This window comes from Apodemus sylvaticus, chromosome 5 (assembly GCF_947179515.1).
Source record: "Apodemus sylvaticus chromosome 5, mApoSyl1.1, whole genome shotgun sequence".
Taxonomy (NCBI): Eukaryota; Metazoa; Chordata; class Mammalia; order Rodentia; family Muridae; genus Apodemus; species Apodemus sylvaticus.
In genome coordinates, this window is record NC_067476.1 from 147,792,883 (window position 1) to 147,810,877 (window position 17,995).

The window sequence follows — 17,995 nt, forward strand, 5'->3', positions numbered from 1 at the left end:
GTGAAACAGATCCACAAAAGCCACTTGTGTGCCCTCAATAAGACTGTGGTGGGGACACTGCTCATTACATCACACAGTCTTCGCTTTATGAGGGCTCCTGGGAACCATTCCCTGTCTGGCCTCTGTGTGAACAACAGTTAGAATTTTCCTGAGCAATTGGTTTGTGTTTATCTCGCAGACGTTGTAAACTGTCTATCTGACAAGCTTCCTTTATCCCACTGGCGGCTGTGGTGCTCAGACGTCCCACTTGTGACCTGAAAGCCAGCAGTGGGAAGGAAGAAATGTAGTCATCGCCTCAGAAGCAGTGCTCATGTGCTCTTCCTGTCTTGTGGTGCCTCCCTTTTAATTTACACTATCTCAGCTTGCTTTGTATCCTTTCTAAGCCACCTGAAAAACACTGAAAAGTAGCTAGATAAAATCTGAAAGACCTCCATGATGCATATTTCTGTCTATTTTCTTCAAAACGTCCATGGGGTCCAATTTTAACATCCTCCTGTGTACAGAAGTAAAGCTTAGTGCACTCCAGTCAGGACTGGAGCAATACTGACCTTACAATAATTGGAATGCACAAATAGAGTTGCTAAAAAATATTGTGATTGTCCTCCCTCATTCTTGTGAGCCAGTAGAATCAATGCCATTGAAATGGTGTGTGTCTTTGAAGCAAAATGTACTTTAATTGCAGTGAAAGGAGTCAATAGCACTACTGAATGTTGAGTGACACAGAAGGAGTGACATAAGCACCAAGGAGAAACTGTTAGTGTCTGGACAAGCTTTGCCAGGGAGTTTTCAACAGCAAGAAAAAAGGTTCAAATTTATAAGAGCAATGACAAACTGCTGTCAGAATGTAGATAGAGTTTACCTGGGCCAAACCACCGCAACACCGCAAAATGAAAACAAAACAAAACAAAAACAAAACAAACAAACAAAGGTGTTTTGCATCCTTGGTTATCACACAGGGAAACAAACTTTCAAATCATGTTGAGGTACCAAATGATCACCTATTTGAATTGAAAGGCCTGACTAGAGTGAGTGTCAGTGAGGGTGTGAGATAACTTGTATAGACTGCTCCATGGTCATGGAAAAGGGTTCAACTGGGTTTAAAAATAGCTCTTTATTCTTCAGAAAGTTGAATTCACATAGACACAAAACCTGGCCATTTCACTACTGGATATTTACCCAGAAGAAATGACAGAATATGTATACGCACATAGATTTGCAGATTAATGTTTACAACAGATTCCTATTAGCGGATAGAAATGAGAAACAATGAAACAGCCATCAATAGGTTAATAGATTAGAAGATCATGATGTGTGGTTTATTATAGTACTTCGATATTAGAATAGATTATTCCTAAGAACAAGCTACCTACATTAAAAATTTGATATATGCAATGGACTTCACCTTAGAATTATTGAGGAAAGACCTTAATACTGCTTGATTCCATCCCCTGCCCCGTGTGTGTGTGTGTGTGTGTGTGTGTGTGTGTGTGTGTGTGGTGTGTGTGTGTGTGTATGTGTGTGTAAAAGAGAGAGAGAGAGAGAGAGAGAGAGAGAGAGAGAGAGAGAGAGAGAGAGAGAGAAAGAGAGGGGGAAGAGGGAGAGAGGCAGAGAGGAGATGATCTTATGGACATGTCATGGAGAAGTTTAGCTAGACTTTCTGTATTGCCCCATAACTTTATATTTGTGTTCTCATTGACAAGAGCATGATAATGCTATCACAATGGATGATCTCATTCTGTGTCCCATTCTCTGGCTTTGTACCCCTCCCAGAGAAATGCTAGGCAAAAGTAGGATCAATGAACAGAAAAGAAACAGAAGTAGATTCAGGATTAAAACACTGTCCTGATGGACTCTACTCAGTGATGCACTCATTTAGCCAGAGAACAGACTGCTCATTTCAGGGACATTTTCTAAGAAAAGCATAATGGTTTTACCCAGAAATCCAAGTACCTTTTAGTCATGGATTGATGATGTCACAAACCTGAACCCTAAGATGTTCCATTTCTCTTAGCTTTAGTAATTGCAGCTTTAAAAACAAAGTTTCGTTAGAGAATGTTTGATTAGAAGTTTGTATTCACAAACCCTAAACCTAGAGCTTTTAGATTGCCATTAGCTTCTCTATCTATAAAATGCCAACCTAGCTGAACAGTCGATAAGAATTCACAACAGCAAGATTGGAGAGCAATGTCCAAGGAACAGAGATATTTAAAAATGGACACACCCCTCCCCCACCACACCCTTCTTCAAAGAATCTAATTTCTTCCTTGCAAAGGGAGGAAATGGTGTGAACAGGGGTCTCCCCCATTCTTACCTGCAGCCAAAGTTTGTCATGCTGGGACCACTTCCCACCAGCAATGCACTGAAACGTGGCGTTCTGCCCCACATTCACCTCAACATTTTGGAGTCGCAGGAAATGAGGTGCTTTTCCTAAGAGACAAAACCAAACACAGAACACATGAGGACAGGATGTAGTTACTCCATTGGGGGTAGCAGCCCAGGATAGGCCTGGAGATCCTGGAACCTGTGCCCAAGAAGATGCTAGGCTCAGATTAGATCAGATGGGTCACTATAGCATGAGGCCCATTCTGTGATCTTCACATGTTGACCTATTTAAGCCTTGTGAAGTCTATGAAGTTCACAAAAGAGCATTCCCAGTTCACAGGTTAGAAACCTAAGACTCTGAGCATTGCATAATTTGGCATAATCAGGTTTGGCATAAAATTGGGGAGGCAAGACATGAATCCTATCCCATGAGACCCTCAATTTTCCTGTGACTAGCTACTGTCTAATCTCTCTGTTAACTTGGCCCACTCATCACTAGAATGAATCTAAAATGAATGTCACACCTGGGAATGACAGTGGGTAAAAAGAAGAATCATAGGAGCTAAAGCTCCTCCCTTGCCTCTGCCTCTGCTGATGCTGATGCTGATGTTGATACTGATGCTAATGATGATGATGGCAATGGTTACAGACAAAGAGTATAGTAGGAGGAAAGGAGGAATAAACTATATGTGTCATTTCTGAGTATTTCTAAATGGTCATCACTTACAATTTAATGAATATGGTGCAACTGGCCCTGTGATTCACTAATAGAGAAGGAAAAAGTTCTAGAGAGAGCTGGCCATGTTCACAAAGGCACATCATTTGCCTTCTCAACTTTGCATGTGGCACATCCTAAGTGTGGGTGGGATGTGGAACACAAATTCTGAGGCTTGGGCACATGGATAAATCTCTTCAAATGAAAACCAGCATGTGAGGTAATGAGACCCAGGGTTAATCCTGGGTTTCATGTTGGAGGACTGAGTTCAGCCCTTCCCGTATTTGTGCAGTCAAGCATTCCACTATCTAAGTCCCTCATAGAACAGCAATATCAGGTTTCCATTAGCTGATAACTAATGAATGGCAGGAGGAATGAGTTTTGTCATTGGGTAAATGAAGGTCTCCTACCACTGTCAATAAAATCAGTGACAAGCTGGCCACAAACTACAAGCAGGGCTAACTGGAGGGGCTTTTGAAGACCAAGGACATCAAGAAAAATAGGAAGAATAACATGTACTGAAAACCCCAATGGAGCTAAACAGTAGTCTTAGCTGAGGTTTCTGTTGCCATTATAAAACACTAAAAATAGCTTGGGGAGGAAAGGGTTTGCTTCGTCTTACAGCTTATAGATCATCATTCAGAAAAGTCAGGGTAGGAACTCAGGACAGGAGCCTGATTGATGATAGGAACTGGAGCAGTGGTCATGGAGGAGTGATGCTCACTGGGTTGTTCCTTGCCCCTTGCTTGGTCTGTTTTCTTAAACCATCCAAGACCATCTGCTCAGGAGTGCCACCACCAGGAATGGACTAGGCTATCCCACATGAATAATTAATCAAGAAAATTTCCCCACATTGCCCCACAGGCCAATCTGGTGGGAGGATTTTTCTCAAAAGATTCCATCTTTCCAAATAACTGTATCTTGTGTCAAGTTGACATAAAAACAGTCAGCAAAATACTTTGCATGTTTTATCTATTCTATTTCATGGTATCCCTGAGAAGCATATGCTAAAGGGCAGAAATTAGCATCAGCAAGTCCGAGATTGTTGTGACAGCTATCTTAATTGTCAACATGATGTAATCCAGAACCACCTAGAAAAAGAATATCAAAGATAGAGGGACTGTGAACACTCAGTTGATTAGTGGCCCTGTCTATGAGGTTTACCTTTTTCTAAATATTTTTATTAACTAATGAGAATTTCATATAATACACTTTGATCATATTCACCATCAGTTCCTCCTATATCCACCCTCTTCACCCTCCCTTCCCTACCTATCTACTTTGAGTTTTCATCCCTATCTGCATCAAGTCTAGTTTATATTGCCCAAGTACGTGCTGAAGGAGAGTGTGCTCTAGAGTGTAGTCTATCTACCATGGTCACATCACTGAAAAAAAATAACTCTCCCTCTTCCCCTATCTATCAAATGTATGAACTCCTAGGCTAGTAGCATAATTTCAGACCACCTCCTACTTCCAGCCTGGAATTTTTCTTGCCTTGAGCTTGCGCAGGTCTTGTGCATGCTGTCGCAATTCTCCTGAGGTCCTATCTGAAACTGCCTGATTGTGTCCAGAAAACATTGTTTCCTTGATGTAATCCACTGTTTCTGGATCCCTGAGCCTTGTAGGGAAGGATGCGATGGGAGGTATCAGGGCTGAGCACACCAGAATCTCATATTTTCTGCACACTGAACAGTCAAGAGTCTTTGTGTTCATTACTATCTGCTGCAAATAGAAGCTTTCTTATGGTAGTTGAGATGCACTGGTCTATAGCAATAAGTCATTAGTAACCATTTTAATACTATACATTTGTTAAGCAAAATGGTGCTATCAGATCTTCCCCTAAGGCCTGTAACCTATCTAACCACAAGTTCATATTCCTATTATTTCAGAATTCAAAACTGTGTGAAACTGATAGTTTTTGGTCTGTTTTTGTCACACTTTTGGTTTAATTAAATTTCTCCTTCTGTATCCTGCGTAGCACTACCCAGCAATGTGAAAGCTCCAGGTCAGTTCCAGCTTGATTTCTTATGTTCTAGAGGCTTCAGAAATATGGTCTTCTCATCGATCTCTAAAGCATATTGACAATAGCCTATAATGCTTGAGGTTCTATAGGACCCCATCAGCTAACAACTCGAAAAGAGGTAACCCTTTCTGTTACTTGGGGATTTTACTTGTTAGCATGTGGTCTCTAATTGGGGCACTGTCCTCCTCTTGCAGGGTAACTCTATTAAAATTCTTTTATATTATGCTTATTTATGTATTTCTGGGAGCATGGACTGTAGGGTTCCATATAATTTTATTCAAAGGTCTTTACTTTTCAGTTTTCCCTCCCCAGATTCTCTCCTCTCCACTGTCCTCCCATGTCTCACTCAGATTTTACCCTTCCTGTCCTCTTCTTCCTTTTTAATCCTTTACAGGAATGTTCTGTCTCTCCTCTCTTAAAAGAGCCCTTCCTCTCATGGCCCCTTACTGATTTCCTAGTCTCTCTGGGTATTTCAAACAAAGCACACACATCTGACTCAAAGCTGACACCCACAAATGAGAGAGTAGAGGTGACGGTTGTCTTTCTTGGCCCAGAATCATTGTTTCTAGAACTCACCCATTTACCTGAGATGTTCATGATTTCATTTTTTAACAGCTTAATATTTTATAAGTTTATCTTTCTTAGTAGCTCAATATTCCATTGTATAACGCTATATTTTTGTTATCCATTCCTCAGCTGAGGGACAGCTGAGGATGTTTCCATTTACTAGCTAGGGTGAATAAAGCAGCATTGAACATCCATGAGCAAGTATCTCTGTAATAAGGTAGAGAGACCTTTGGGTCTATACCACAAGTGGTATAGCTGGATCCTATACTTCATCTATTTCCATCTTCTGAGGGTAGATGTAGTGGCTATCCCTGGTCGTCAACTTGACTATATCTGGAATGAACTACAGTCTAGAATTGGAAGGCTCACCTATGATCCTAATTTGGAGGCTCAGAGATATAAGTTTCTGACCTGGATCTTGGTATGGAGATCTTGAAGCATAGTGGCTAAGACAAGGAGAACTCGGAGTTCAAGATCATTCAGGATTAAAGGCATGGATGCACACACCTTTAATCTGGGCCACACCCTCTGCTGGAGAACTGCAGCCCTTAATCTGGGTCACACCCTCTGCTGGAGACCTACAGCCTTTAATCTGGGCTATACACTGGCTGGAGATATATAAGGACATTGGAAGAAGGAAGATTTACTCTCTCTTCCTTGCCTGCTTGCCTCATGAGACTGAGAAATTGCTAGATCCTTGGACTTCCATCCACAGCTGCTGCTGACCATTGTTGGGGAGCTGGACTATAGACTGCAAGTCATCGACAAATTCCCTAACTATATAAAGACTATCCATACGTTCTGTAACTCTAGAGAACCCAAACTAATACAAAAATTTTTTTCTCCATAACACTAATTTTTATAGTGGTTGTACCAGTTTACATTCCCACCAGCAGGAAATAAGTGTTCCCTTTCTGTAGGGGATTATCTCAATTACACTAATTGATGTAGGAAGATATAGCACAGTATGGGTAGGATGCTGTTTCCGAGGCAGGGGATCCTACATTTTATAACTGGAGAAGTCGAGCAGCAGAGAAATAAGCAAGCAAGGATGTGGTGCGTGCGTGCATTTCCCTCCATGCTTGACTGTGTATCTGCTTCTTGCCCATCTTTGAATCCCCGACTATGATAGATTGTAACCTAGAATTTTAAGCCAAATAAATTCTTTTCTCCTAAGTTGCTTTTTATCGGGGTATTTTATCACACAACAGAAATGAAACTACATACACCAGGCACCAAAACTACAGAGACAGAAACAGAATTCAATCCAGTTCCATCTGAGCCCCACACTCAATTTCAAACTAGCCACCCTATTGCCTTCTCTGCCTTGAGAAGGAAGATGGTATCATGAGACAGGCCTCACAGTGCAGAGAAAGAACTTCCAGGGTAGATGGTGTGAGTTTCCTGACTTCTCTGTTTGCTTTCAGACAGTTTACAAGGAACCCAGTCCATGCCACTTTCCCCTGTGGATGTTTTGAATGGTTTTGTCTACCAAAATATGCCACCACCAGGAAGACTCTCCAAAACTCAAGGACTTCAGTGTGATCAAGGACACTTGCCTTGAGAAAGTGTATACCATCTGCTCATGTTTTTAAACCAGCTGACAACAGTTCAGATGCTGCTGTCAGGACCCTGCAGCTAAGGTGTCAAGGGTCCAAGGCCCAGGTGAGACCACTTCTGCTGTCCGTCTCCAAGTTCAAGAATCCTGCATCTACCAATGTGATAAATGTCACGATGCTCGGATTGCTTGAAATTGTTGTCCTTTGGCGCTCCTGTATAATTTTGTGAAGCTATTTTTGGAACTACCAGTTCTTCAGCCACAAATGGAACAAACCTTACAGGTCTAATTTTGCTTAGGTTATAAAAGGGAAGGGAAAACTCCTCCTATATATGGAGGGAGTATATCTTGGCTCCAAAGTTAAGATGTCTTGTGTGTTTTACAAAGGTCCCTCTTTACTTACACGGATGTGCATGTGACAAGTGGTTAAATTCTGGAACATGTGCAGTCAGAGCTAGTTCTTCTAAAAAATTGATTGGCACCTGCCTGTTTCTGCCTCTTCTCTCGTCCCAGTCAGCCCCAGAGCTCCGTTCTTGATTCTTCCTTTTTCATTCTAGCCCCTTTCTCCCTTCTATATCCAGAATGTGGGTGTTGCAGGTGTTAAGATGCTGGGGAAAGTCTGACAGCCCTGATTTCCAGCAGACACATCAAGCCTGAACCCTCACAGAAACCAGACAGCTATCAAAATTAACCAAGCGATTCCACTGTAAATCAACACTAACAAAGCCACCACCCTCTTGCTCCATCTTTCTTTTTCTTCCATTTGGAAGAGTGAGGACCAGTATTTGGTACCCATTTTAATGTTGGCAAATTCAGGTGTGGTGGATAAATAGGGGAATTAGGGAGATCTCACTACTCTAAAGGCCAGCAGAGAGTGGGTGGTTGGGGGGAGGGGGCAGGAGTACCTTGCTCACAGCTGTCTATCATTTGATTGCTCTAGAAACATGAGAAGTCTGTGTTTTATGTGAAGTCTCCCACCCTAAAATTTTGACTAAGTTTGATAAGAACACCATGGTCTTAGCCAAACCCATCAGCAGTCAGGTCCCACCAGTTTGTGGCATCTGATACGTTGCTCTTATGCTCAGTCTCCTGAAACAGTCCCCACTAGACAGTTGTGCCTTCTCTGGACCTACAAATCCAGCGGCAACTCTCCTCCCTCCATACACTGTGGGAACCACTGAATTGCAGGAACTTTTCTAGACTGTTTTCTCACTCTGCACTCTCTCCATAGACCTTCACCCTTTTCTCTATTCTCTGAGACCCTGGATCACTGAGTCTTGCAATCAGTTTCTTTCTGTTGGAATCTGCTTTGTGTTTGGTCTGGCTTTTCCCCTCCTGTTCTCCTCTTCTGCAAACATCATCTTCCCTCTGCCTTTGCATTTTATGTGAATGAAATTATTGTACCAACCTCAACTCACCCAACCTTCAACCAAAAAGCAAGTGACCTCAGGTCCTCCAGGCAGCCAGCAGCTCAGCTTTAGGCAGCCTTCCCCCACCTCTCAGTCCTCCTTGAGACTGAGCATCCCTAAAAGGGGAACCTGCTGAACAGGGTTAAGAGGAAACTGGTTGTGTATTTGGGGCAAAATGCCTTGGTGCTGGTGACATTTAAACTCCTGCAGATGTCAGTGCAGCATCTGAAGACATATTATTGTGCCCTTTATCTCGCTCTTTAAACCTGACAATGCTCAGCGGGAAGCCACACAATTGAAGTGAAAGCGCCTACATCCATTAGAAACAATGTTGCTGATGCTCTGTGGGCTGAGAGACAGGACCCTGCAAGGCAGTGATGGGGGCAAAAAGAGGTTGGAAAAAAACTCTAAAAGTCAACTTGGGAGTTAGAAAGTTTGAAACTATGTGGCAAAGTGTGCTGACATTTACCAAAGTTATAACTGCGGTGGCCTCAGCTAACAGCTGACACCTAGACCCAGCGGTGGATGGTGGGTACTGCCAAAATACTTTTGGAATAATAACAACCACACAAAAAAGTTAAATGAGCTATAAAATATAGATGAGAAGTTTTCCATTATAAAAGAAAAAATAATTTATTAGAAGATTATGCCTGACTTTTAGTAACTGTTTTAGAAGTTTGAAGTAAACATTTAAACCTAGCTTCAACGTGCAAAGCATAAAACTGCAAATTAGTGATGATCCATCTGCCCACAACTTTTAGAATAATTAATTGAAACATTTATTGATAAACTCTGGTCATATGTCAATAGAAATATTTTGAAGAACAGAAGTGGAAACTCAGAACGTTTGAAGACATAGCAAAATGCATCTTTTTTTTGTATTTCTTTTTTTTATTTGATATATTTTTTATTTACATTTCAAATGATTTCCCCTTTTCTAGCCTGCCACTCCCCGAAAGTCCCATAAGCCCCCTTCTCTCCCCTTGTCCTCTCACCCACCCCTTCCAACTTCCCCGTTCTGGTTTTGCCGAATACTGCTTCACTGAGTCTTTCCAGAACAAGGGGCCACTCCTCCTTTCTTCTTGTACCTCATTTGATGTGTGGATTATGTTTTGGGTATTCCAGTTTTCTAGGTTAATAACCACTTATTAGTGAGTGCATACCACGATTCACCTTTTGAGTCTGGGTTACCTCACTTAGTATGATGTTCTCTAGCTCCATCCATTTGCCTAAGAATTTCATGAATTCATTGTTTCTAATGGCTGAATAGTACTCCATTGTGTAGATATACCACATTTTTTGCATCCACTCTTCTGTTGAGGGATACCTGGGTTCTTTCCAGCATCTGGCAATTACAAATAGGGCTGCTATGAACATAGTAGAGCATGCATCTTAAAAATGAAATGTCTGAGGGAAATTAATTCAAAGGCTGAGCTTTTGGGGGAAACACAAGCAGTACATTGGACAGCTCAGGAAGTGCATAGGCTACATCATGTGTAAACCCCATAAGCAGCCCCAAGACCTGTGGTCAGCACCTCAGAGTCAGCAAGAATTCTCAGAGATACAGAAGCAGTCATCTATCTCCCAATGCAAGCAATCAAGTAAGCCTGGTTACCTCCAGGGCCTGAATGAAGTGCCCTTTTGCCTGTCTGTTTCTCCACAGTGCTGCTATCTTCCAGAACCCCAAATATGGGATGTAACTGAATCTAGAAACAGAGCCTTGTGGGAACGGATTAAGCTCAGACAAAGCTGTTGGGTAGACCCTGATCTAACCCAACTAGTGTCCTTACAGAAAGAATTGTGGGTACACAAAAGGATACCAAGGACTTACACAGATAGAAAGACCATGGGAGGTTGTACTGAAGAAACCATTTGTAAGCCCAGGAAGAGGATCTCCAAAGGAAAACCGTCAGTGCCTCCACCTTGACTTCCTAGTCACAAAGGCTACTGGAAAATCTAGTGATCACTTAAACCACCTAGTCTCTGGCACATCCTGACGGCAGTCCTTCCTTGCAAAGCAATAAACCATCTGTTATGCAGTATATAAGTGCAGAACTAGCTGTTCGCTTTTTGATCTCATTCACTTTGATGGAGGCTTTTGAGGACAGACGATGGATTTTTCTTACTTAGTTCCATGATCCCAGACACTGAGTACGAGCTCAGTATGCTCCCTGTGTGATGAGTGACTGACTCTTCACAATCCTGCTCTGGGTCACCTCTGCTTTTTGCATAGTTCTAGAATGTTCTTTCTTAGAGTTTCCCTATCCTTCCTATGGGACTCAAACTCCTATGCTGCACAGCATCCTTTACAAGCTAACTAAAACTATTCCATCCCCCAAAAGCCTTTCTAATATTGCCTCCCTGCTAACATCTACTCACAATGATGCCAGAGGACCTGAGTGGGGAGGTCCCAGGTCTCCTGCCCAAGGTTCACCTAGGATATCATCTGCTGGGCTCCATCTACCAGGACACACTAGCAGTGCTGGGATGTTTTCCAAGGCAGGGATTCTGCTTTGGAAACTTGCCATTTCCTCTTCCTAGAAGCACTCTTCCCAAATTCTTAGAAAGCAAATTCCTTTCTATGGTTAGAGTCCCAGTTCTGACCACATCTTTGAAAACACCTCCCACAAGCACACTACTGACGGAGTCCCACTTCCCATATTTATCGTATTCACGGCACATTCGTTATCCTAAATTATCCACTGCTTATCTAGTATTAGATACTTTCATTACTTTTTTCCTTCTCACCCCACTGCCAATCAAATGCCATGAGCACAAAAAGCCAACCCTTTCTTGCCTAACTATCTGCTACTCCCAGGAAAGCTCTTGAACGCATAGTTCGCAATCAATAATTTATTTGTTGAGATGAAGGATGGATAGAATCCTGTGCTAGCAATGAATGAATTGGGCATATGAGCTGCAGGTGTACCTCAGAGGTCTACACACACTGGAAGTGTTTACACATATCCTTAATGTGATTTTTCTCCAACTCCAGCTACCCTTTCATAAGCTCCACATTGTATGTCCTAGTAAGGATGTGCTTAAGCGTCCTAAGCACTAGGGTTGAACACAGCCACAATACACCATGCAGAAATAAAGCCAAGGTCATGTCTTCTAGAGTTATATCCCATGGTCCATTTGCTGGTTAACCAACTCTTAGCAATTCTATAACTATGCAATCCACACTTCTCAGCAGGAGGAGGAGGAGGCTATCAGGAGGATCTTAAATTCACAGAAGTCCCAGTGAACACAGGGAAGATGTCCAATGATCCTTAGGAATTTTTGTGGGTAGAAAGCCATCCAAATGCCCTCCTGGGATGCTCTCCTCTAGAGATACAACAAAGAGAAGGGAGTATTTGATGGTGATGTGCAGGACTTGGAGATAAGACAGTTGAGTCTAGGGGATATCAAAACAGAGTATTATAGTGAAAGTGAAGTTTCCTTCTAGAACACAGAACACTGGGAGCCAAGGACAGAATACCATGCTGTATTCTGCTAGAGGAAAAACAGTGTCATGTTTTTCATGTCTCCAAGAAAGACCATGTCCAAGCATAAAAATAATTAATTTAGGCAGCAAAGATGAGTGCGCTCCATGGGGAGAGGCATGTGCAGTATGTGAGGAAGACAAAAGATTTACTGGGAAGACTGCTCAAAACCAAAGAATGCACAGGGTTGAATGTATAGTTAAATGGAGCAAGAAGAGAGATATTTCCAGATACCCCTGTCCAATCTTGAATACCGACCATTCCCCACTGGGCACCTGACACTGGTGAACCTCATGAGAGTCAGGGAGGAAGGGCAGTCAGAACAGGCAAGGGAAACCTGTCTACACGCCTACCATAGAAACCCTGCAATGCTGGGGACTTTGGATCCACTTCATAAGAACTCTACTTCAGCAGAGACATTTCCCAGGCATGAGAAAATGGAGAGAACCATCTAAGACACTCTGAAAGACTTGAGGTATAACCCAGAGACTAGTGAGAGTAATAGGGGATCTAACCTCAGTGTGTTTGAGTTGATCACTGAGAGAGTGGGTTTCTCTTAGGTAGACCTCAGATCAAGTGCCCCAACCCCACTCCCCAAGCATTGCTCAAAACCTGGCACTTGGCATACATTTTTCCAGAGATGTGCTTTAAGCTAATGAGTCAGACCATGGTGGCCTTATCCCAGGAAACTAGAATAAAACAATGATTTAAGGTCTGACAAATGAATGGTAGCAGAAATGAAAAGATCCATTTCAACTGAAGCAACATAATGGGGCCATGACAGGCTCATGCCTAAGTATTGGGGTGGGGTGGGGCTAAAGGCACATAGAGAAGGACATAGGATGCCTCATGAGGAGGCTTCCTTACCCATAGCATAATTGTGGTTCGAATATGAATCATCTTCCAAACTCATGCTAAAGTTGAATTCCTAAAGTCAGTGGCACAAAGAGGCCAGAATGTGTCGGTGACATTTAGAGCTGGCTGTTTCAGAATGCCATAAGGCTTGGATGAGGTCGTCATAGCAGAACTCTAAGAATTCAATCTTTGTGTTAGAAGAAATGGACAGAGACATGGCATCCACATGTGCATGCCCTCCTTGCTCCCAGGATGCTCTGTTCTGCTCCCAGACTCTGGAAAGCCATCAATGACCTGAGCCTATGCCAGTATTATGCCCTTCAAACCTCCAAACACCGGGAGCTATTTAAACTTCTTTTCTTTAGAAAGTTGGTCTCCTGGTTCTAAGAGGACTATTTATAACAGTAAGTGCCCGCTCCAAAAATTTTGAGAAGTCTCAAATAAATAACTTAATGATGAGCCATGGAAAAACAAGAACAAACCAATCATCCAAGTAGTAGATGAAAAGAAACAATCAAAGCCAAGACTGAAATTAATGCAGTAGAAAATACTACAAAATAATCAACAGCACAATGAGATGGGTTTTAGAAAGACTGGCAAGCCCTTAGTCAAATCTACCAAGAGACACAACTTAGTAAAATTAGAAATGAGTTGGGAGACATTAGAACAGATACCAGTGAAATTCAGAAAAATCGTAATAGCATATTTTTAAATGCTCCTACTCTACTAAACTGAAAAAAAATCTAAAGAAAATGGAATCTTTCTAGATGCTTACAATATATCAAAATTAAATCAATATAAAATTAAATAAACCTTGAGCAGTTCCATAATGAGAAAGACTGAAACAGTAAGGTCTCCCAAGTGAAAACCAGGCCAGGACTAGATGAGTTCATTAGGGAATTCTACAAAACCTTCAAAGAGCAAACTCAGCTATAGATGGGAGCTCCATACCCATCTTCATCCTGAAAGTCTGGGGAAATGGAACAGGAGACCGTAAGATAAGAAGGGGGGGGTGTCTGTGAATCCCTAGCCTCTGGGCATGTCACAGCTGCTGCACATGTGAATTCATAGTGTCATATGGTTCCCTGCATATGAATTGCACGTAATCTAGCCAGTTCAAAATTCTAGCAAGAACAGAGAAAGAGCTCTCTAGAGAGCCCACTTCTAGCTGAAGAGCTATTGGCAGTGGACAACTGTAGTGTGTTGGGGGAGGGGCAGTCCTCTTTTTTTTTTTTAGGTGTGTAGCCACTGGCCACTCCCTGTGCCCCAAGGATGAACCCAACAACAACTGTGAATATATGGAAAGTACTAATTAGACTCTGGGTTTTCAATAATTAATTAAGAAGCAAGCAAGCAAGGAAGAAAAGAATGAGGGAGGGAGATAAGGAAGAAAGGAAGATGAAGCTGAGAGGGAGATGTGGGGTTCTGGAACGGGAATGAGATACGATAAAGATACATTATATTACAAATATGAGATTTTCAAAGAATAAATTAAAATTTTAAAATGTCAGCCTGCCCTGGATATTTTATCCTACTAAACTATATTTATTCCATGTCTCATGACCACATGAGAGAATGGAGAAACCCTCAGAGGTTATGTAGAACCAAATGGTAGCCAAGAAACTGGTAGGAAACTACGACAAAAGCACTCCCAAATTGAGGACCTGGCATCCCAGCCAACTCTGACAGTGGCTTCCATGATCCCTAGGTATCCCTAAACTTTAGACTTCCAACTATATATTTATAGATTGTCTTAGTCAGAGTTTCTATTCCTGAACAAACATCATGACCAAGAAGCAAGTTGGGGAGGAAAGGGTTTATTTAGCTTACACTTCCACACAGTTGTTCATCACTAAAGGAAGTCAGGGCTGGAACTCAAGCAGGTTAGGAAGCAGGAGCCAATGCAGAGGCCATGGAGGGATGTGTCTTACTGGCTTGCTTCCCCTGGCTTGCTCAGTTTGCTTTCTTATAGAACCCAAGACTACCAGCCCAGAAATGGTACCACCCACAACCCCCCTACCCCCTGATCACTAATGGAGAAAATGCCTTACAGCTGGATCTCATGGAGGCACTTCCCCAACTGAAGCTCATCTCTCTGTGATAACTCCAGCTTATGTCAAGTTGACACATAAAACATAAAACCAGTCAGTACATAGGGGTAATGTCATCACAGCTGCCTGTACCAGGCCGGGCAGGAGCTGTAGCTTTTGCTGAAACACATTCACGTGTTACTGCATGAAGGGGAGCTTGAAGGAGGAGCAGCATGCCAATGAAGACTCTTGATACTCTGCCATGAGTACTAAACACCATGAGAAATCTCGCCCTACGCCTGGATAGAGCTGATGAGTGCATTTAAAATTATTTTTAAAGAATTAATAGCTTTGGGATTCTTTTCCCTGTGGGTGAAGAGTGTGCTAATTTGCTCCATGTTTAATGTTGTTCTTTTTCCGTTCTGTTTTGCTTTTTTTTTTTTAAAAAAAAAAAAGACAATTGCAAAAGATTCTATCCAAAGGCTCTAATCCTTCCACTTCAGTGGTCTGAATCCCACTAATAAACAATCAGGACTTTAAACTCCCTTAATAATGGAGAGAGATTCTGACAAATTGTTTTGCCAGTCTTACAAATTCCTGGAGATGATGCCCTGTTGAACAGGCCAGCAAAATTATGGATTTATTCAGAACTGATTGCCTTGCGTTGTGTGAGCAGTTTTGAAGGATTAAGAGCTAGTGAGTGAGAGATAGCTATGAGCTGGATGAATAGGGGTTTGCAGCCTCCTGACTACGCAGTCTGGAACGGAGAAAGAATGTATCCAGAGAAACAACAGACTTACTGCATGGATGAGCAAGGACCCGAACTTCGTCCACAGCGATGTAACCAGGATGACCTTTCAAAGAGACGGATTCAAATATCACCTGCAATATACAGGGCTCATGTCAGTTTCACAGAATCACTTGTCTGCATTCACCTGTAGAAGCCGCCCAGACCCCAGTCACTTCCCGTGTCAGCTTTCTATCAGAACCAAGCAACAATGTCTTATGTTCAGAGTGTACACCACTCTGTTAGGTAACTTGGATTTTCAAACTAGACAAAAAGTCCACGCTTTGGTGACCAGCAAGAAAAATCAGCCATGTGGAATGGTTTAATGGATTTTTAGCATAACACTTAACCATAGCAACAAATGATCAGAACAAGGCCCTAGGCACCTCCCTCCTTGTGGTTTCAAGTGAATTACAGAAGCTACTACTTATTACTAGCCCAACTTCGTTATTGATTTTGACGCTATTCTGCAGTCACCTTGGACTTCCCGTGTGTGTGTGTGTGTGTGTGTGTGTGTGTGTGTGTGTGTGTGTGAATACGTTAATGTGTATATTGGTATGTGTGTTTAGTGACCAGAGGTTAACCTCTGTTGTCGTTCCGCAGGTGCCACCCATTTCAGTGGTTTTGGAGATAGGTGTCTCACTTGGCTTGGGATTCTCCAATTATGGTAGACTGTCAGGGCAGCAGCTGCCTGTCTACACCTTCCCAGCACTGGAACTAAATACCTGCCTTCTTCTTACATGGTGCAAGGGATCGAACTCAAGTCTTTGTGCTTGCAAAGGAAACACCTTTCAGGCTGAGCCATTTCCTAATGTTTCCCAGACTTCTTCATCACGCCTCTTAGAATCCAGCAGCAATCTACCTAGTTGTATACAGGAGTGTAAGGAAGCAAGAATTTTTCTCTTCTCTACTCTCCGATTCCTACTGAAACGTTAAACTTCCACAAGAATTTTATAACTAAGCTTCCCTTGCCTTCCCTGTCCCCTTACTGGGGGCAGATTGAGTACATGTGCAAGCACCATCAGTACCTTTCACAGTACTAGTTCACACTCCCTCAAACTGCATCAGCTATGTTCCCAAACACTCTGTCAGTAATTCTCTGTCAGATGCTAACTCTACAATCCTCTCCTTACCCTCCTTTTTCATTGGTTCCTCAGAGTCACATAGTTCCTGGAGTCTACACATTCTAGATCTCCTGACACTCTCCAAAAGCCCAGGCTCCTAATCACCCATGTGACTCTCTCTGCAACACTAATTCCTTTACACCTCCTTTTGAATCTTCTCAAGCCCATTGTGGACCTTCCCTCCCCATGCCCAAACCCTACCCAGTGTCCTTCTTGCATCTTCCCCTCAACCAATCCCAGAAGGCTCTACAGCTTCAAGAAGATGGGAGAGGTTGACTTCTCACTCCTTACCCACACCTTACCTAACCTTCCTTCACGCCAACCACGATTTCTGCATGCAGTCTCAGTATCTCGCTGACCCCTGCTGTGGATTCTAGAACCTAGGCTCCTTTTGGCCTTCTTTTGCTCTCCTGTATTTCCAGGCTCTATTCTTTTCCCTCTGATCTTAACATATATAATTTTTTTTTCCTATTCTTGAATCACTACCTCTTAGTTGCAAGTACTTCTCTGTGACCAGTTGCATTTCAATTACAGTTCTCAGTAGTTTTTAATAAGCCATTCCTAACACTTCATTGCTTCCACCATAAAATAATAAGCATAAAATCCTAATCTTTATTAAATATTTCTCTCAAGATTGTTTTCATGACACACACTAATATTCTAATTACTAAATCTGATGAAGCTCCCCCACCTCCAACTTTTCTCTTATTTTAAGAAGGAAGATGGTGGGGTTGGAGGGATGGCCCAGCAGTTAAGAGCATGGGCTTCTCTTCCAGAGTTCCCGAGTTCAATTCCCAGCATCCATATTGTAGCTCACAAGTTTCTATAACTGTAGTTACATAGGACTAATGTCCTCTGCTGGCATGTAGTCATACATGTACACATAAAATTCACAAATTAAAAAATTATAATTTTATAAAAGAGGAAAGAGGACTCTTGACGTCCAGGTGCAGGAACTTACTGTCTTGAGTCCTAGTGTCTGCACCTAGAATTGCAGTATATACCACGTATATACCAGGAGAGAATTAATATCCTATTTAAAATGTTAGACACTTGAAGTTCTTGTCATATAGGTCTTTCACTTTCTTGGTTAGATATTTTATATTATTGGTAGCTATTT

At 42.2% G+C, this 17,995-nt stretch overlaps 1 protein-coding gene across 1 annotated transcript in view; it reads right to left on the minus strand.

Moving 5' to 3' along the window:
• Positions 1-17,995, minus strand: part of Ptprt (protein tyrosine phosphatase receptor type T) — a 1,128,608-nt gene that overhangs the window by 721,911 nt on the left and 388,702 nt on the right. The window contains exons 4-5 of the mRNA XM_052184183.1: positions 15,765-15,846; positions 2,312-2,427 (exon numbers count right to left, since the gene is read on the minus strand). Coding sequence (XP_052040143.1) covers positions 2,312-2,427; positions 15,765-15,846 — 198 coding nt within the window. The remainder of the gene's footprint in view (positions 1-2,311; positions 2,428-15,764; positions 15,847-17,995) is intronic.